Source organism: Rhinoderma darwinii, chromosome 5 (assembly GCF_050947455.1).
Source record: "Rhinoderma darwinii isolate aRhiDar2 chromosome 5, aRhiDar2.hap1, whole genome shotgun sequence".
In the NCBI taxonomy this organism is placed as follows: domain Eukaryota; kingdom Metazoa; phylum Chordata; class Amphibia; order Anura; family Rhinodermatidae; genus Rhinoderma; species Rhinoderma darwinii.
In genome coordinates this window covers 329,289,315-329,310,377 of record NC_134691.1, presented here as the reverse complement: position 1 = coordinate 329,310,377, position 21,063 = coordinate 329,289,315, and the positions used below count along the sequence as shown (strand labels likewise).

General features: G+C 41.2%; 1 protein-coding gene across 2 annotated transcripts in view; it reads right to left on the bottom strand.

The window, feature by feature from the left end:
• VPS50 (VPS50 subunit of EARP/GARPII complex) overlaps positions 1-21,063 on the bottom strand; it is a 151,535-nt gene that overhangs the window by 75,780 nt on the left and 54,692 nt on the right. For both annotated transcript variants that reach the window (XM_075827722.1, XM_075827720.1), the window contains 2 exons: positions 17,896-17,978; positions 2,171-2,213 (listed from right to left, as the gene is read on the bottom strand). In XM_075827722.1, coding sequence (XP_075683837.1) covers positions 2,171-2,213; positions 17,896-17,978 — 126 coding nt within the window. The remainder of the gene's footprint in view (positions 1-2,170; positions 2,214-17,895; positions 17,979-21,063) is intronic.

Genomic DNA, 21,063 nt, shown 5'->3' with positions numbered 1-21,063 from the left:
CAGGCTACATCTGATAACTTACAACTTAAAGGGGTTGTCCCACAAAGCACACGTATCCCGTATCCACAGGACAGGGGATACATGGGTGATAGATGGGGGTCCGCCTGCTGGGATCCCCAGCGATGAGGCGAACAGAAGACAAAGTGTCCCGGAGTGCTCGATGAGAACGGGACGCTGATGGCCAGCGCTCCATTCATTTCTAGGGGACTCTTAGTCCAATGTTCTCTATCGCTGGGGGTCCCAGCGGTTAGACCCCCAGCGATCACACATGTATTCCCTATCCTGTGGATAAGGCATACATGTGATTTGTGAGAAAACTCCTTAAGAGTTTGGACAATACTTTCTTGTTAAAACGGTCTCCGGACAAGAAGATGAACAGAAGGTGTCCGGCTGCCGAAACCGTAACCCCCCCCCCAGTGATCAGCTGTAATCGGTGGTCAAACCTGGCAGGAAGTGTTTAAATCATCGTGACCCGGACACTGAACATGATCAGAATACAATTCTATTATACATAGATCACTACAACCCCCATCATGACCCGACCACTGGACATAGCTGGAATACAATTCCATTGTACTCTATATGTAGAAAACAACAACAACCCCCAACATGACCCGACCATTGTACAGGATCATAATACAATTCTATTAAACTCTACAAATAGAACACTACTACTCCCATCATGACCGGACCACTGGATATAGATCGCTATAATAGAATACACCGCCCAAAAGTCAAATAGGGCCAAGTGTAAAATATAATAAGTTACTGATGGAAAAAAACAAATCAAAAGAGGTAAATGAAAGCCAATGAAGACACAAGTATACGCCACCTATTACTGGACTCCAGTATTAACTTCACATTTATAAGAACCGCTGAATATATGACGGATATCAGAGGAGCGTCCTGGAAACGTGCAGAGACGTTCTCAGAAATAATTCATTCTCCCAATAAAATCAATACCTTCAACTGCGGCCCTCCCGGGAAATCACGATGATCAAAGTGTCTGTATTACGTGTGCAATAATCATCTATAATCTACAGATAAAAGGAACGGCAGCCCTCCCAGGCCAAGTCACCCACAGGGCATTACAATATTGACATGTGTATTATAGACCTTGGCTAGACGTAATTACAATGGTAAATCATTGAGGGGAATAACATTGTATGAAACAATAAACCATAATAAAAAGAAAACAAAATACAACATACAAGTAAAATGATCACTCGTGACACGTCCTTATCTAGAAACTAATTTCATCGTCTTCACATCCGCCCACAGCTCCAAAAATTTTTTGCTTTTTTGAAAGTGCCCAATTTTCATTTTTATATTTTTTCTTAAAGGCGTATTCACATTTTCAACATTTCTGGCATACCCGCCGGATCCACCCACGGTACCCTTTACCCTGCGGTAGCGCTGCTGGGAACTGGACACTTACTGCCAAGGTTCACCTACAGATAACAATTTTCGGTGAAGGTCCCGGCATTGAGACACCATGTAGGCATCTTTTCATCAAGGCACCGGCATTCTGTGAACACCAGATGGTACATAGTAACAGTCCCTGTGTGAGCTCAGAATACAGTCTACCATAAACAGGACCTGCATTCTGCTGGATTGCTCTATTAGGCCTCATGCACACGACCGTGCAGTATTTATGGTCAGTAAATACTGCACGGACGTGCCGCGGAGTGTCACCCGCATTTGCGGACCGTGCTCACAGTAATACGTATAAGAGCACGGTCCGTAGATGCGAAAGATGGGATGTGTGAATGAGGCCTTATAGAAATCGCTTCCGCCACTGATAACGTTATAATAGGAAACTGCTCATAGTCACAACATTACGACCAGGTTCGTGTTTGGCACATGCAGGTTATACAAAAGGCACTATAAGATGTCCACAAAGGGTTAATTATTTAGTGTCTGGAATCCAGCTGAAAAGGACAACTGGGTGGAGCCAACCTTCCTGGCAATGCTTGCTCCACCCATATGTCCTTTTCAGCTGGATGCCAGGTATTACAACCCCCTCCAACTGTACTTCTGGGAGCTGCATAGTGGAAGCTCATCGTAACTATTAGGTTAACGCTCTCTGAGCACCCTTAGTCGCTTGACAGCTGGTCTGGTATATTCTATATTTTCTTGATCCTTGTTAGTAGGTTCATAGTTCACTTACCTCAATCTGTTCTAAAGTGTCCTGCAGCTTTGAATTCAGTTCACTGGAAAATAAAGCATAAAGTCAGATGAGGACGATTAATAAAACAACCGCTATTATACCCTCCTCAACACTGAAATTGCAACACCAAGAAGGACGAGCCGTAAGTTTACGCAAATCGAGGATGTAGCAGATGTCGCTAAGATCTGCAAACTACCACATTTTCCAGCACATCGCTCCAATCTGTGGTACGTGAAGGGGCACAAAAGTCAGAGTGAAAGCAAAGTTTTTTAGCCACGTGCAACCTCAAAAATCGGATCTAGAGGTGCGGGATGATTGTGTGTTGCCTCCTGTTCATGGACGTGTCAGTTATCACCACTTGTCGCAAACTGAGAGGGACAGAATCCTTGATTTATCACTCCGGCAGATCAGTACGCTCCTTGGCCGGGATGTTCAACGTTGCGTGTCCTGGAGGTTGTTAGAACAACAACAAAACAGGAATGACAGCAAGAGGTCCCCAGAGGCGAACCTCTGCACTGACGGATCTTCCGATTGGAAGAATGGTGCGTAGTGTTCCTTTCTGTACTGCAAGTGAAATTAGACGTCCCATCCCAAGCCTAGGGCGGCAACCCGTGTCGACACAAACCATCAGAAGGCGTTTGCACGACATTTGACTACGAGCCAGACGTCCAGCTACAGGTGTTCCATTGACCACACGCCGCTGCTCTCAAAGGCTATCATGGTGCACAGCAAGACGGCAATGGAGGCTGGAGTGGAGGTCTATCCACTTCAGTGAGGAGTCCTGCTTTTGTCTCAAACGCAATAATAGCCGGAGATAGATCTGGAGACCACGTGGGCAGCGCCGTGAAGAGACCTTCACAAGGTAATGTCACGCTGGTCCTGCTCCTGGGATTATGGTGTGGGGTGGCATAATGTACAGTAGCCGGACCCCTCTAGTCTTCATTTCAGGTACACTAACAGTTCGGCGTTCCATTGTTTTGGTCATGGAACCAGTGGTACGGCCATTTCTCCAAAGTGTCCCAGAAACCGTTTTGTTTTACCAAGATGACGCCTGGCCGCATTATGCTCGTGCTACTGTGAGCAGCCTGCGTGGCCTAAACGTGCTACCATGGCCTACAGAATCTCCGGACTTGGCTCCTATCGAGCACATCTGTGACGTCATTGGTCGGCAATTGCAAAAGGAGCTGCCAGCAGCCAAGCTTGATGATTTGTGTGCCCAAGTGCATTCAGCGTGGCAGAACATTCCTCAGACAACCATTACTAAACTCATGGACAGCACGCCAAGACGTGGAAGTGCATGTATGTCTGCGAGTGGCGTTCATACTCTATGCTGAATAAATCAAGATGTTTAGAATATTTTAGTTTCCATTTTTTTTATCATTTGCAAATCATTAGCATATCTGTCGATCCCGTGATTTCCACAATTCCAAATCTTTACATTCTTGGTGTTGCAATTTCAACGTTGAGGAGTGTATATACGAAAAAATTACATAAAGGCTGAGGCGGAGTTATACAGAATATGGGGGGGGGGGGGGAATGATAGGGGGAAAAAAATAATCCTAATTTTATCTATTACTTCCAACTAGGGTGGAAAATAAAGTTGTTCGATAATTTTACCTTTACATCAATTGACTAAAAATCCCGTTACCAATCAAGCAAACACAGGAAGGAGACATGAGGCATTTTTATAGTGTACCCTAAATCCGCTAAATAGGATTGAAAAGTGACAACTGCTTGCCTATGGTTGTCACTTCCCTTCCCCCACTCATCTAGAGCGTTCATATTTTGGTGGGACTCTACACACATTTATGAAAGACCAAGCGAGGCTGAACTGGTCTCACTATTATGGCATATGGATGGCATATAGGCCCCTACTCGCTACTCGGAGAGCCGCTATCAATTGCTCTGGAAGCCCAGTCATTTGAATGGCCAGCATGCAATACTACATTTTCCCTACAGAAAAAAATATAGGTCCAGCCACCCGCATTTTATGATCCTAGAACCGCAATGATCTGCCGGACTGGCTTCAATTTTAGAGTTTATTCCATAAAGTGCTAGCTGTTGTTCTCCGTAGGACTGCAGGTTATCCGACCATATTATCTTAATTCAGTAAAATATTACGAACTAAAGAAGCAATTACATGTCAAATTCAGCTCTGCTACATCTGTAAATAGCCAATTACAGTAACTATACCACGACACAGCAAAGCGAGTGAATTTAGGACCAAGGAGCAGGCGAGTTTATTACATATATTATTGGACTACATGCAGGCCAGAACTCATGCCTTTGTTACATTATATATGGTCGTCCTGAGATGAAGCTTAATTGAGAAAATAATTAGTCTGAGCAAGAAATGCCTCAATTAGACCATAATAGAGGGGGGGGGGGATCTAATAATGTACCTAATGATAGGTGAGATATAATAGAAATGTCTGCAATTATTGAGCGCTGAGCGGGAAGCTCAACACACTCCCATAAAACAGCAGCCTATATAGAAGGGCAACGTACATAAAGGAGTATACATTGCATCTGTATACACTCAAAGGGGTTCTCCGCTTTGGACAATCCCTACTTGTTGGTATTGGGTCCCTTGAGAATATGGAGATCACAAAGAGTCAGCGATCAACTGTAATCTGTGAAGAAACCCGGCAGTAAGTGTTCAATTTCCCTGCAGCTCCACCACAGGGGAAATTAAGAATTACACAGTGCCCATACATATGAATGGGTTGTCTGTGTAATGTAGGACAGGACAGGTCCTAGAGAGAGTGACGCTCTTCGTAACCGCTCTCCTCACCGGCCATGAGATGAGGATCCTGAACAGAATTCTCTAATAGGGTTTATAGAATTGGCTTCCCTAAACTAGACATCTCCTTTAAGCTGGCCATACATTAGGGACTTCAGATGGCCGTTTTCTGAACGACTTGTCGTCGTTTATGGTCGTTCTGTCAAAGTGACTCGCAGGAAATGGTCTAAGTCGTCCTTTCATTTCATCCAAAATCGTAAGTGTATGGCTAGCTTTAGGCCCCACAAGCTGTGTCCACGGCTAGCCTGTACGGCCTCTGTGTCCTCCCATATAGGCTCTGTCTAATGTTGTTCGTATGGAGATATTCTCCCTTAGAAACAATGCCTCCGTACATAGCTCATCCGATGGAAAGAAGGATCAGAGGCGTAAGAACGTACAGTAAAGGCTCCATGCACTATAATTGGTAATATAATATGGCCATATCCACGATGTCTTATACAGATGTGAATATGTTAAAGGGAGTCCGTGACTTTCACCAAATGCTGAAGCCATCAATCAAGCACAGGGGGAGGCGTTGGGCAGGGTTTAATCACGAGAATTAGAGCACTTGCCAGGTTTGGGACCGTCCTCAGGGCACTTGCTAACCTAGTTTACATATGCGAACAAAGGGACAGATTTACGAAGGTGTCTGGTTACATAGTTACATAGTTTGTACGGTTGAAAAAAGACACATGTCCATCAAGTTCAACCATGGGAAGGGAAGGGGGAAGTAAAAAATTTCTACACATAGCAGTTAATATTTTTTTGTTCTAGGAAATTATCTAACCCTTTTTTAAAGCCATCTACTGTCCCTGCTGTGACGGCTCCTGCGGTGACTATTCCATAGATTCACAGTTCTCACAGTAAAGAAGGCTTGTCGCCTCTGCAGGTTGAACCTTTTTTTCTCCAGACGGAGGGAGTGCCCCCTTGTTTTTTGAGGGGGTTTTACATGGAACAGGATATCACCATATTTTTTGTATGTGCCATTCATATATTTATATAAGTTAATCATGTCCCCCCTTAGTCGTCTTTTCTCAAGGCTAAATAGGTTTAGTTCTTTTAATCTTTCCTCATAACTTAGATTCTCCATGCCCCTTATTAGCTTCGTTGCTCTTCTTTGTATTTTTTCCAACTCCAGGGCATCCTTTCTATGAACTGGAGCCCAGAACTGGACTGCATATTCTAGATGAGGCCTCACTAATGCTTTGTAAAGTGGTAATATTACATCCCTGTCCCGTGAGTCCATGCCTCTTTTGATACACGACAATATTTTGCTGGCCTTTGAAGCAGCTGATTGACACTGCATGCTGAAATTTAGTTTATGATTTACAAGTACACCCAGATCCTTCTCAACAATTGACTCCCCCAGTGTAGCTCCCCCTAGGACATATGATGCATGCAGGTTGTTGGTACCCAGATGCATAACTTTACATTTATCTACATTAAACTTCATTTGCCAAGTGGATGCCCAAACACTTTGTTTGTTTAAATCTGCCTGCAATTCACAAACATCTTCCATAGTCTGAACTATATAGAATATGTCGACAAATGTTCCAAATCTTGGCACATATTAGGCAATGTGGCTATTTGCATCTCACTAGACACTTTTAAAAAGGATCTAGAAAGTGGGTGTGGCTTAGTGGGTAAGGGTGTGACTTAGAAAAGGCGTGGCTTAACATGGGCTAAACGAAAACTAAACCAACCAAAAGTTGGTATAAGGATGCGAAAAGTGTCCAGCAGGACAGCAATATGCGCCAAATTGCATGCACCACTGTGATGAATTTGGCGCATCTTCCGACTGCCTGGTCTAAGTTTGAACAGTCTAAATCTTAGGCAGCTTAGTAAATCTGTCCCAAAGTTCTTTTTCTCTGAAATGGTAAGTCTATCTGCGGCCACAAAGCGATGTTTGAATATAATGTATGTTGAAGTCCCCTACCCGGTTCTGTTATTGTTTAGTTGCCACAAAAGACCTGATAGACTATTAAGGCTTTGTTCACATCTGCGTTAGGGTCCCGTTCGGACGTTCCGTCTGAGGTTTTAGTCAGAACGGGACACTGAGGAGACACAAACTGACCAGAGGTTTCCGTTTCCATCACCATTGATTTCAATGGTAACGGATCCGGTGCCCATGGTTTCCGTTTGTCTCTGTTGTGCACCGGACCCGTCGTTTTGCCGGAAGCAATAGCGTAGTCGACTACGCTATTGCTGCTCTATTGCGTCACACAGCTGCATGTATTTCTATGGGGCTACTCACAAGGCCGTTGTTTTAACGGACCGTGAAAAAAATAGGACATGTCAATATTTTTGACAGTTTTCACGGACCCTCAATAGACTCAAGTCTATGAGGGATCCATGAAAACAGGTCCCGCACGGGTGCAAATCGGCTTTGAAAAACTGTTGTTTTTAGCGGCCGATTTCACACGCGTTCGTCAGAATAAAGCCTTATATGAGGAAAACAACCTCCTCGTGATATAATAAGTATATATAATCGAAAAAGAGCATTTTGGGGAGTATCCAGTTTTTATATAGAGTTCAATGTATAAACGGTATGCAGCAAGCTCCCTCTAGTGGTGGCTACAGGCAGCAAGAAAGTTACCATTTAACTCTGTACAGGGGATTTGGAGCTCTGTATCCGAAAAAATGACAAACTACTATAAAGATATTTTAATAAATTAAGACAGAATTTAGGATCAAGAAAAAAATAATACAGAGGTAGCCATCGTTATCTTGACTCTTAACGCATTAAATTCACGGTAACAAGAAACCTTAGCTTGACTTTTTCAATGGCTTTTGTTGGGTCATACCACGCGGCAGCAAGTGATCAGTCAAGATAAAGATGGCTACATCTGTAGGTATACTTCAAAGAACAACTGGCGGTATTTTCAAGTTTAGGAAAAAAAGTTCAGAGCGACTTACACCGCATAAGCCAAATCGTTTACATCACGCTTGTTCCAGGGCAGTGAACATACTGACAATATTAATATACTCAATGTCTCTACTCCTTTGAAAAGAATCATATCTGGCAAAAACAAGTCATCACAGTACAGAAGTAATCACACTCATCATACGATTCAGTATAAGAAGTGCAGAAATGTATTAAAAGCACAAGGAGACGCTTTTCTGATGGCAGACGCCCAGAAGTGTAATTTCCATTACGGTTTTGTTCTGATTTTTGTTTATTTTATGTTATTTTATGTTGTTTTATGTTGTTTTGCCCATTTAAACACATAGCTGCACTCAAAATTCCAGTGGTTTTATTTGGGACAGAGGTTTAGCTCCACCCTCTGTATGACGTGACCAAATAGCTCAGAACTACCTGTGTACCGGTCATCTACACTTCAACAATGCACTGCTTTCAGAATACCAGCAGAATTGTGAATGCAGCTCTGGAGTATACTACATGCTGTAACGCATGAGAAGTATAAGATAAGTAATGCATTGTATTTACCAGTATAATTAAAAGGGTTGTCCCCCGGATATATTCACAGAATAGATGATAAAGTTATGATCACTGTGGGTCCCACTGATCACTAGCTTCCGAGTCCCCCAATTTCTCCTCACCCAGGTAATACAAGTTTGTATGATTTTAAATAGACCAGCAGTCGAGCATGCTGCAGCTCCATTCAAAGTCTATAGGACTGATGGAAACCTTGATCAGTAGGGGTCCCAGCGCTGGAGACCCCAACAATCAGACATTGATCGATTATTCTGGGAATTTCGTGGAATAACCCCATTCCTTTTATTTTGCAGACTGTAACTACATAATTTATTTTTTTTACCTATTTTAACAAAAACAATGCCCATTAACCCTTGTATTGCCCTAGACATCTACAGAGAATACCACTACACTCTGCTGCATTTTTGTTTATGAGGGCATTTTGTTGGCTATGATGGTGCTATTAATTGGAGCCCTCTGATTGTACTGCTAATGGGGGCACTTTGGCTGCCATTAATTGAACTTATTTGTATACTACATAGCACCATTAGTGATGTGTACAATATGACAGTGTTATTAAGGTGTACTGTATGACAGTATTTTGAGCACTGAATAGTAGCATTAGTTTGTGTACAGTGTAGCAGCTTTAGGTGTACTGTGTAGTGGCATTAGTTTGTGTACAGTATGGCAGCTTTATTTATGTGTACTGTGTAGTGGCATTAATTTGTGTACAGTATGGCAGCTTTATTTATGTGTACTGTGTAGTGGTTTTAGTTTGTGTACAGTCTAGCAGCTTTATTTATGTGTACTGTGTAGTGGTTTTAGTTTGTGTACAGTATAGCAGCTTTATTTATGTGTACTGTGTAGCGGCATTAGTTTGTGTACAGTATAGCAGCTTTATGTGCACTGTATAGTAGAATTTGTTTTGTTTACTGTATGGCAGATTTATTTAGGTGCATTGAGTAATGGCATTAGCTACGTACACCGTATGAAAGCATTATTACTGTGTACTGTACAGCAGCCTTATATTAAATGTGTAGTGGCATTAGATGTGTACAGTATGGCAGCATTATTCATGTGTAGTATATGGTGCCATTAGTTATGTGTACAATATGGCAGCGTTGTGTGTACTGTACACCAGCTTTACGTTAACGGTGTAGTGGCATTCGTTAGGTGTACAGTATAGCAGCTTTATTCATGCGGACGGTATAGTGGAATTAGTTGTGTGTACATTATGGCAATTTTATTCATGTGGACTGTACACCGTGTTCCAAATTATTATGCACATTGGATTTAAGTGTCAAACATGTAATTATTAGTTTTTCAAATTAAACTCATGGATGGTATTGTGTCTTAGGGCTCTTTGGATCATTGTATTCAATCTCAGACACCTGTGATAATTTGTTTTCCAGGTGTGCCCAATCAAAGGAAAACTACTTAAGAAGGACGTTCCACATTATTAAGCAGGCCACAGGTTTCAAGCAATATGGGAAAGAAAAAGGATCTCTCTGCTGCCGAAAAGCGTGAAATAGTGCAATACCTTGGACAAGGTATGAAAACATTGGATATTTCAAGAAAACGTAAGCGTGATCATCATACTGTGAAAAGATTTGTGGCTGATTCAGAGCACAGACGGGTTCGTTCAGATAAAGGCATAATAAGGAAGGTTTCTGCCGGACAAATTAATAGGATTATGAGAGCAGCTGCTAAAATGCCATTGCAAAGCAGCAAACCGGTATTTGAAGCCGCTGGTGCCTCTGGATCCCGCGAACCTCAAGGTGTAGGATCCTCCAGAGATTTGCAAGTGTGCATAAAGCTATTATTCGGCCACCCCTAAACAATGCTCACCAGCAGAAACGGTTGCAGTGGGCTCAGAAATACATGAAGACTAATTTTCAAACCGTGTTGTTTACTGATGAGTGCCGTGCAACCCTGGATGGTCCAGATGGATGGAGTAGTGGATGGTTGGTGAATGGCCGCCATGTCCCAACAAGGCTGCGATGCCAGCAAGGAGGTAGCGGAGTCATGTTTTGGGCTGGAATCATGGGGAGAGAGCTGGTAGGCCCCTTTAGGGTCCCTGACGGTGTGAAAATGACCTCTGCAAAGTACGTAGAGTTTATGACTGACCACTTTCTTCCGTGGTACAAAAAGAAGAACCGTGCCTTCCGCAGCAAAATTATCTTCATGCATGACAATGCACCATCTCATGCTGCAAAGAATACCTCTGTGTCATTGGCTGCTATGGGCATAAAAGGAGAGAAACTCATGGTGTGGCCCCCCATGTTCCCCTGACCTCAACCCTATTGAGAACCTTTGGAGCATCCTCAAGCAAAATATCTATGAAGGTGGGAGGAAGTTCACATCAAAACAGAAACTCTGGGAGGTTATTCTGACATCCTGCAAAGATATTCAAGCAGAAACTGTCCAAATACTCACAAGTTCAATGGATGCAAAAATTGTGCAGGTGATATCAGAGAAGGGGTCCTATGTTACATGTAGCTTGGCCTGTTAAAAAAATTTTTTGATTGAAAGAGCTTTTGATTTCTGTAAATATGACCTCCTGATGCTGCAAATTCAACAAATGACCATTTTAGTTCTCATTACAACCTTTACAATGTTTTGATCTCTGTTGTGCATAATAATGTGAAGCATTTTGAGTTTTTTACTAATAAAAAAATATCTGTTATCATTAGGAGATTTGTTCAATAAAATTCGCATTATACTCCAACGGTTGATGGCTTGAAGATTATACTGACTGTCATTTGCATCGACTATTTAGGAAAATCAGCGAAAAATAACATTTGCATAATAATTTGGAACTCGGTGTATAGTGGCATTCGTTATGTGTACGGTATGGCAGCTTTATGTGCACTATTTAATGGAAAGTTACAATATGGCCGCATAATCTACATACACTGTATTCTGACATGACTTATTATTTTATAATGAGGGCACTCCTTGTGTCTGTCTAGTATGCATGCCTCTATTTATACGTGTGAGCGCATGCTACATATGCATAACTATACCTGTGAACCCCCTTCCCACATTGACAGAATCCTGCGCATGGCAGAATTCCTTTAATTCTTCGGCAATAGGACCTGATAAATGCTAGATTATCAGATATCCTGCATTATCAGCCATGAATAGTATACAAATTTCACTTGTATGGATATACAGTATAATCTGCAGAAAGACAGTTCAAAATATAATGTTTAAACAAAAGTTTGCTATAATATTGCACCTCTATGCGCAAAACAAGTACTGGTTTAGCAGACCTTCTGGATCAGGTGGCCGATTAAACGAATTTCTTTGTACATGTACAGTATGTGTGTGTCTATATCCTTTAGAGAAGCCTTAAAGTGATTTCCAGGTTGGGGGTGGTTTTTCATACTGACGATCGATCCACAGGATAGGTCATCAGTATGTGATCGGTGGGGGTCCGACACTTGGACCCTGCACTGACCAGCTGCCTCCGGCACCGGTAGTTATGCAATGGTCGGTGCCCGATGGCTCCAACCAACCACTGTGTAGCGGCCGTGCTACAGCTCTTCTCCTATTCGTGAATAGGAGCAGAGCTGCAGTACGGCCGCTACAGTGTACGGAGCCTTCTGCATCCAGCACTGCATAATTTCCGGTGACCGTAGGCAGCCTGATCGGACCCCTCACCGATCATATACTGGTGACCTATTCTGTGGATAGGTCATCAGTATGAAAAACCGCCCCATGTCCAGACAACCCCTTTAAACGCATCTGCATTCACAGCACACAAAATAATAATTAGTAAATTTAATTCTAAGACCATGAAAATTATGGGGACTTCCCAAGGCGCTAAGACGAGCGTCAAGAGGACTTTTAAAGAACAGGTTTCAGCGATTGGATTTCATTTACCGCCATATGTTTCAGTGTCACAGATGAGATAACCGGACAGCATGGATTGCCTGAAAAGTCAATACAATTATACAGAACATGACTATACATGCGAGCTGCGAAATTTAAAGAAAATACGTCAAATGCACGGGCAGTGCTGACTTAAATACGGCTTTATTGGAGGAGCGTATTGATTCGTTAGGACATTGCGCTACTGCTTTTAGGGCGCGTAGAGATCAGGACATGAGAAATTTTCACTACCGAGGTTACTACAATAATAAAAAACAAATCAGCAGTAGATAAGTCACTGAGACGCTGTCTTGTGGAAACGGCTTCAGGTTCTAGCCAGCTGTTTCTTGGGCTACATGCATACATCGCGTATATTGCGACGGGAAATACGTATCAAAACCGAAGGAAATTGGCAGGTAAAAACCACACCTATTCGCGCGTTTTTTACGTTTTGATGCGTAAATCGGTGCGTTTTCATGCTGCGGGTTTTGCTGTGTTTTTCCTTAGTGCTAGGCAGATACAATTCGCAAGCAGAAAAAAAAGATAAATTGACATGCTGCAGATTTTAAAATCCGCACCGCAGGTCAATTTATGTGTCAAAAAAACCCGCAGCGCGTACATGAGATTTCCAGAAAACGCATATACTTTGCTGGTACTGTATTACGCTGGGGATTTGCCGCACGTAATACGCATCGTGTGCATTGAGTCTTAATTAGAACAGATACTGGGAAAGTTGGGTGATCACAATATGCCTGGTGGGAACCAGAATGACAACTCACTGCTGGAAACCCCATTCCTGACAATGACATTGCATGCAGGAGCGCACAAGTGGCATCAAAAGAATCATATAAATTACCAGGCTAATGGCAAAATGTCATTAGTCTGTTCATTTATGTGGAGTGGGTGGGAAGGGTTTAAACAAAAACGTGCTTTAACAAGATCACTGATCACATTATTACCATGATTGTGTAGCCACTGAACCAGACTGTTGGACCATTTAGAGCCTTAGGAAACCTTTGCAGGTGTTTTGTGTTGATTCGCTGATTAGAGTGTGACCCCATGAGTCTACAATCTTCAACTTTTACCCAATATTCTAATTTTCTGAGACACTAAATTTGGGGCTTTCATTAACTGTTCCCATAATCATCAACATTAAAAGAAAACGAATGCTGGAAATCGATCCCTCTGTGTGTAATGACTCTATAGAATATGAGTTTCACTTTTTTAATTTAATTACTGAAATAAATTAACTTTTTGATATTTGAATTCATTGTGAAGGACCTGTATCATCACCCTAGCACGAATCCATCTTTGAGCTGAACAGCAGAGATGTGGGAGACAGACTGGTTGCTATGGAGGCAGTGCCTAACAACCACAATCTTTTCAGTGGGATTGTCAGACAGCTCATCACTAGCAGCCAGTCTGTCAGTGGCAGAATTGCTACTAAACAGAGGGTAGAAAAGGGGCAAGGAAGGTTAGGAGGGCTTCTAAATGCTGCCTTTTTCTATATAGAACGACCCTATTAACACATTTTTGTAAAAATATATTTAGGATTTCCACCAAAAAAAGTAAAAATTAGACAGATAATAAAATATATTTACCAAACTGCGGCTGCTGCTCGAACTTCTGATTTACTAATATATGGTAAATTTTATGTTTTGGGTAGAAATTTTCTTTAAAGGGAACCTGTCACCAGAATTTTAACTATCAAGCCAGCAATACCTGGTGAAAGTGGGTGAAAAATCATTGTTAATGTAACCTATAAATATGTCCTAAGTCGGCTCTGTACCTTTAATATTCAGTTTTTCAGTGTTCCTGCGCCGTATGCAAATGAGCAGAAAAAGTGTCATTTTTATTCCTCCATCGTTTGCGTTGACTCCGCCTCCTTTTTGATTGACAGCTCCTCTCCCTCCACCGCACACGAAATCCCGCGCTTGCGCATTGAGACACGAAAGCTGCTGTTCTCACATTATTTTACTGAGCATGCTCGGCGCTCAGTGTGACGTCATCGTATGCCGTCGGTTGGTCTCAGAATCCAGCCCCCGTTTCCTGACAGCAGAGTGGACGAAGCAGTGTGGAGGTAAGCGTCTGTCGCTGTGCTGTATTGCTCTCCACCACACGTCTCTCTTCGCCGGAAAGCCGTTATTATGAAGTATGGCGCAAAAAGTGGGTGTGTACCGACACGGCGCATGCGCAGTTGATTACTTCAGGGTATGAAAGAAGAGTAATGTAGTACCCATGCGCGATTTTTGAAACGAGATTTCGCCGGACAGGTGGCGGCGGTGGGCGGGGTTAAGAAGCTACGTCAGATGGAAAAGTAATTACCATAAAAGGCGCGAAGATTTTAAACTACGATACTTACGGACAGTGGAGGACTTTAGAAGAGGAAAGAACAGAAATGAACATTGGACAGCTGCGGCCATTGAGGGGTCAGGCGCGTTTAACAAGTAATATGTTGATGACAGGATCCCTTTAACTCCTGCCCACCTAGGGTTGGCACCAGACTTGTAAACCACTGACACAGCCGGTATAAGGAAAATATTTTTGGCGCCAATAGCAAGTGCCGGCATTTTTGCATAAGACGACGTGCATGTGCAGTCAGGATACTCTTTATTTGGATTCGATAATTTTCAATTGCCAGCCCTTGCAAAATTGAGACACTCACATTCATTGGTCCGACTACTACATTTGGCGAGGGCTCTGACTAAGACACTCACAGTCATTCTTCCAACTACATTTTGTGAGGTTCAACTACCGGGACCTTGACTGATCCTCGAAGGCCACCCACTGTGCAAAGACTACAACACCATTCCATTCAGTCTCTCCATTCTGTCCTGGCAGTCGGACACCCACCATAGTCTAGCGATATGCCATCACTTTAAAGGGATAAAGCGGTTTTCTAAAAAATTTTAAAAATCCCAGTATGAGCTGAATATTGCTAAAAATAACGAAATATAACATATTTAACGTTTAAATCCCACGGCAATCCTGTGACGGCAGTTCCGTGTTCCTGTGCCGGTTTACTAGTGCCCGTGACAACCAATCGCTGGTTACAGCAGTGATGTCACTATGAGCGGCATGTCAGGAGGACAAAGATTTGGTACTTTTACTCTCTTTGCTCTGATAACTTTGCTCTGAAGTTCTGTCTTTGATACTGCAATCAAAATCCCATTCATTGCAATGATTACAGTATATATATATATATATGACGCGCTACTTATATATGACATTTCCGTTCTCTTTTTGAGTCGTTTGATATTCCAGACTTGCTAAATGATGCAAGACACACTTCATTATAATTAGGATTTCTGTCCGAATTCCTCCTGACAGCACTAAGAATTTATTTCTACAAAAAAAAAAAAAAAAATCGAAATCGTCTTTATCCATTCAATTCACTATTTAAACGCCTGAAAATAAAACTCATTTAATGGAAACGAACGGAAATCCTGAGAGACGCTAAAAAACCAATCACTTTTATGACTTCTATAGAGGAAGAATCTGGACTCATTAAAATGTGAATTGCCATAAATAAAATCTAGAACACAATATTTTATTATTACTTAAAGGGGTTGATCGCTTGGGATGATCGTGTTTTGTTAGAAAGGTCACCCAAAAATTAAAATAAGGGGTTTAACTTTTTTATATTTAGTTTTGCTTTTTTGGGGATATCAATGTTATTAAGCAATTTTATTTTTATGACATTTTGTTTAATAGGGAACGCATTATCTAATCCATTAGACGGGGGGGAGGGCTCTCTGTCACCCGATTGTCCCCCCTCTGGGTTGTCATGACAGCCAGGGGCCTAATAAAGGCTTCCAGGTCTGCCGCGTTCGTACTCCTGCTAAGCTGTTAGGAGAACGCTCAAGTCCCCTAGTGGCACTTAAAAGTAAAAATAAGTTTCATAAAATGTTCAAGAATATAAATATAACCAAAAAAGAACCCTTTTTCATTTTTTATGTAAACGAATATCGACAATTAAAAAAACAAAATTGGTATCGCCGCGTCCGTAACGAATCGATCTATTAAAATATGATGGTATTTTTCACACATGTTGAATGCCGTAAAAAAACAACCACAATATAAAGAAATTGCTGTTTTTTGGTCACAAAAAGTCGCATGTACCACAAAGTTGAACTAATAAAAACTACAACTCAGACAGCATCATCGACAGGAAAAATGTAAAAAAAAAAGTTATGTTTCTCAGAATATGACGACACAAAACCATTTTTTATTAAACAAAATAGTTTTTGGTCTATAAAAATAGTCAATGAAAAAAAAAATATATAAATTTGATATCGCCGTAATTGTATCGACCTTAAGGCTACATTCACATGAGCATATCAGATTCACGTACGTGAAAAACGCACGTGAATCCGGTTTTGCATCTGTGCTTTGCGAGTGGTATGTTTTTCACGCACTCGCAAAGCACATCTTTTTTTCAATGGAATTGATGCGCAAATCACGCACAGCACACGGATGTGCATTTGTGTGCTGTGCGTGATTTTCACTCACCCATTGGCTTCAATGGGCGCGTATGTGCGTGAAAAACGGACCAATATAAGACATGCAGTGAGTTTCACGCAACGAACACTCGCTGCGTGAAAACTGCTGCATGTGTGAATGGCCCCATTGAAATCAATGGGTCCGTGTGCTATGCGTGATTTTCACGCACGGCACACGGACGAGTTTTACGCTCATCTGAATGAGCCCTAAAAGCTATTGCTTCCGGCAAAACTACGGATCCGATGCACAACAGACACAAACGGAAATCATGGGCACCGGACCCGTCACTATTGAAAGCAATGGTGATGGAAACGGGAAATGGTGATTTCCATTCGTGTCAGTTTGTGTCTGTTTAGGGTCCCGTTCTGATGGAAAACTCAGACAGAACAGGACCCCAACGCAGAGGTGAACAAAGCCTTAACATGTAATTTTTCACATGCAGAGAAGACTATATAAAATAAAAAATGGTGAAATGTTTTTTTACATTCCACACCAAAACATGTTTTTTTTTTTTGTTTTTAAAAAGAAGATTTTTAGTACCTTATACTGCACATTGGTTGTGGTCATTAAAAAATACATTTTATCCCGCAAAAAAAAAAAAAGGAAAGAAAAAAACCAAGAAAGAAGAGAAAAGAGAAAGAAAGAAAGAGAAAGAAAATAAAGAAAGAAAGAGAAAGAAAATAAAGAAAGAAAGAGAAAGAAGAGAAAGAAGAGAAAGAAAGAAAGAAAGAGAAAGAAGAGAAAGAAAGAAAGAGAAAGAAGAGAAAGAAAGAAAGAGAAAGAAGAGAAAGAGAAAGAGAAAGAAGAGAAAGAGAAAGAAGAGAAAGAAAGAAAGAGAAAGAAGAGAAAGAAAGAAAGAGAAAGAAGAGAAAGAAAGAAAGAAAGAAAGAAAGAAAGAAAGAGAAAGAAAGAAGAGAAAAGAGAAAGAAAGAAAGAAGAGAAAAGAGAAAGAAAGAAAGAAGAGAAAAGAGAAAGAAAGAAAGAAGAGAAAAGAGAAAGAAGAGAAAAGAAAGACAGAGAAAGAAGAGAAGAGAAAGAAAGGGAAAAAATAGAAAAGGAAAAAAAAAAGAAAGGTAACTCGATATGGAAGATAAACAGAAACAATCGGAGCTTTCCAGTAAGACGTACCTTATACAGCTGTAGTGTTTGAATGTACTTGCTGCCTTCTGACACTCCAAGCAAAGCTGGATGGCTCCGGGGTAGTCTTCTTCCTAGAAAGGGACAACATAAGACCACATTAGAGTTCTTCACAGCCGTGTTGTTGGTAAATGGACCCATTACTCCCCACGAGCTTTCCTGTGATTTATGACCACCGGTGTTCCCAGACCAGGACCTATAAGCTGGGAATCATTAGGATGTGACGGTTCTAGTTTGTAGGCGATGTGTCCATTATTTAAAGGAGCGCATTTCTGGACTCTCTTGCACATGGTGAGAGCCAACACGTTTTATCTGCTGGGGGTCATAGTTGAACAAGTGATGGAAGAGGCCAGAATTGTACATAAATCTGCATTGCTATGGAATACAACTGTGGAAACAATGTACATTTATCTACTGTATCATTCCGGGGTATGGGTGACCACCACTACAGACTCTACAATGGCTGCAATCCGAGGATGTCCTCCTGAGATCAAGAAAAAGTTTGACACAACAAGGCGACTCTGGGATATAAAATAACCATCACGTTTTTGGGGAAATTCTCCTTCAAGCCGTATTATAGGACTTTATGTGTATTTTAGTACACCCCTATATTCCCCATTTTTAAATCAGATATTACTTAGTGAGTTTTGTAGAGTAACAAAATAAAAAGAAAATAAAACCCCTTAATAGGTAACTGTAATTTCCAAAAACGTTTAATATGTCATAGAAATCAGAAGTTTTGATCAGTGGGGGTCCGGATGCGGAGTCCCCACCGTCGCTGAAACGAAGGTGATCGGTGCTCCATGTTAGGCTATAGACGGCTAACATAGACTTTCTATGTCCGGGTGCTGGAACTGAAACTTATGATTTATCAAAAGTGTTTGGAAAGTGCAGTCGCTCTTTAAACCCCACCCCATTGGTTCCCAAGAACAAATAATACAGTTAAGCAGTAAAAATAGAAAAGATACAGAACATAACGCACTGCCAATATGAACGACATATACCATATCAGAGCTTGGATTTTACACTATATTTCCAAAGGAATAACATTGATGCGTGAGAATAATACAACTTCCAAATAATTTAGGATCAACTCAGGGCTGTGATCCTAAAAAAAAATAGGTAAATCTGTCGCTCAATAGTGCCCTTGAGGGTGTGATGGATGGTCCATTTGCTTATATTCTCTGTATTAAATTAGATGATGAATTATCGAGTAGGACGCCGGATTGAGATGTAATTTCTATTCCACCTGCAATGACCTTCTCCCCCCCCCCCCCTTGTTTTTAGAAATATATTATAATTTGAAGGTTTCTTCTGTAACATTGTAGCAGTCTGGCAGAACGGCCAGACATTAAGTTATCACATTCCTTATTAATTTGTCTCCATTTCATTATACACACACACATATATATATATATATACACACACACACAAACACACGCAAATAAACTCCCACACCCCCTCCATTTTAGAGGTAAACAAGCTATTGTATTTTTGCCAAGAGAATTTGCAGGTGTTAAGTAATGTAAGCATCTAATGAAGGATTATAATATTACATTTGAAATGTATTGTATGTCTGTGATTGGCTCAATAGGACATTGTATGCTATTGGCTGACTCAAAGTTATTGTCATATTGTTAATGATTGGCTGAAAGCGAGCCTACTCCCCTTTCGAATGATATTTTTGTAATTGTTTTTAGCAATAGACCTCAGAGGAGTATTTTTGAGCATACTAGCCATGTCTGTGTCTCTTACTTCTCTCCGATATATATCGATATAACCTATTATCTGGATAAATTCCCGGAGTGAGTCTAAAATTTCAGTCTAACATATTTTGAGCCTTGACTTCCTCAACAAGCGTAATCCTGGAATATCGAACCAGGATGCCAAAATCTGATCAAGTTTAGAACCAGTCTTTCTTATGAGATATAATGTGTTTTGTTTTTTTTACAAAACCACAGCAGGAAAGTCCCTTTTGTTAGGGGATTTGGTTTATTGTAGTCCGCATTCAATAATTGAGCACCTTTTCTTATAACTCTGTGTTGTGCCGTTCCTCTGTTACTCCTCCTAGAAATGTATGACTAAATTGACAATTGGGTGTTACCAGTTGGGGGATGTCCCTACACAGTCTAACAATGTCCAATCAGTACTGAGAGAGTGAGACTGTGTAGGGACCCGCCCCTCTGACAAGGGGAATGGTAACACCCAGTTGTCAATTTATTCATAAATTTCTAGGAGTAACAACAGAGGAACGGCACAACCTAGAGTTCTAAGAAAAGATGCTCCAGAATTGTTATTTAATGGGAAATACAAGTATGTATTAAAAGAGACAAAGTTATGAGAGCTGACAAATCCGCTTTAAAGCAGATTATAACAAGAGAACACCGGGATATGTGGCACTTCTTATATAATAAATGTTGCATCAAAGCGGATATTACTTAACTGGTCCTGAATGAAGCTTCTATAGGACCGGTGATGTGCATGGACAGTAATAGGAGAAGCTTCACTAGAGCAACTCCAGGACCTTTCTTATTGAGTAGCTAAGTCCAGCCCTGGGGGTCTCAAGACCTTTGATATTCAGAGGCAGAAAGTGTTTGTCATAAGTATAAGCTAAGCTTTACCGTTACCACAGATGAGGATTTAGGAGTAGGGGAACTTTTTAAGATTTTAAGTGCACTTTCCAATTTATTTTTTAATGAATTTTTAAACGTACTACCTTTTATGGCCTATCAATTATACATGTCATAAAACTGTGATGGGTGGGGGTCTGACCACTGGGATCCCAACCAAATCCAAAAACAAAAAGTGTGCCAAGTCCCCATCATGCTCAGGTTTTTATCCATAGGAAAGACTGAGACATGAAAACGGTGAGGAACCTCTGTTTCCGAAAAGCCATAAAACAGTGATCATTGGGGGTCTGACCTACTGGGACTCCCACCAATCAGAGTTTTATAGCACGGCTATAGTGGAAAAAAAACAAATCCCCATATACTGTAGATAAATGTCTCAGCTAGGGATCCATTTCATTGCGGCCCTTGGCAGTAGTACAATCTGTCATTGTGGTCGTCGTAGCAAAAAAGTTTGTGCGCCCCTGATGCAGATGTCCTCATTTAAAGTGCATCTCATGACCGGTTCTTCTTAAATTTGGGTGAGTATATA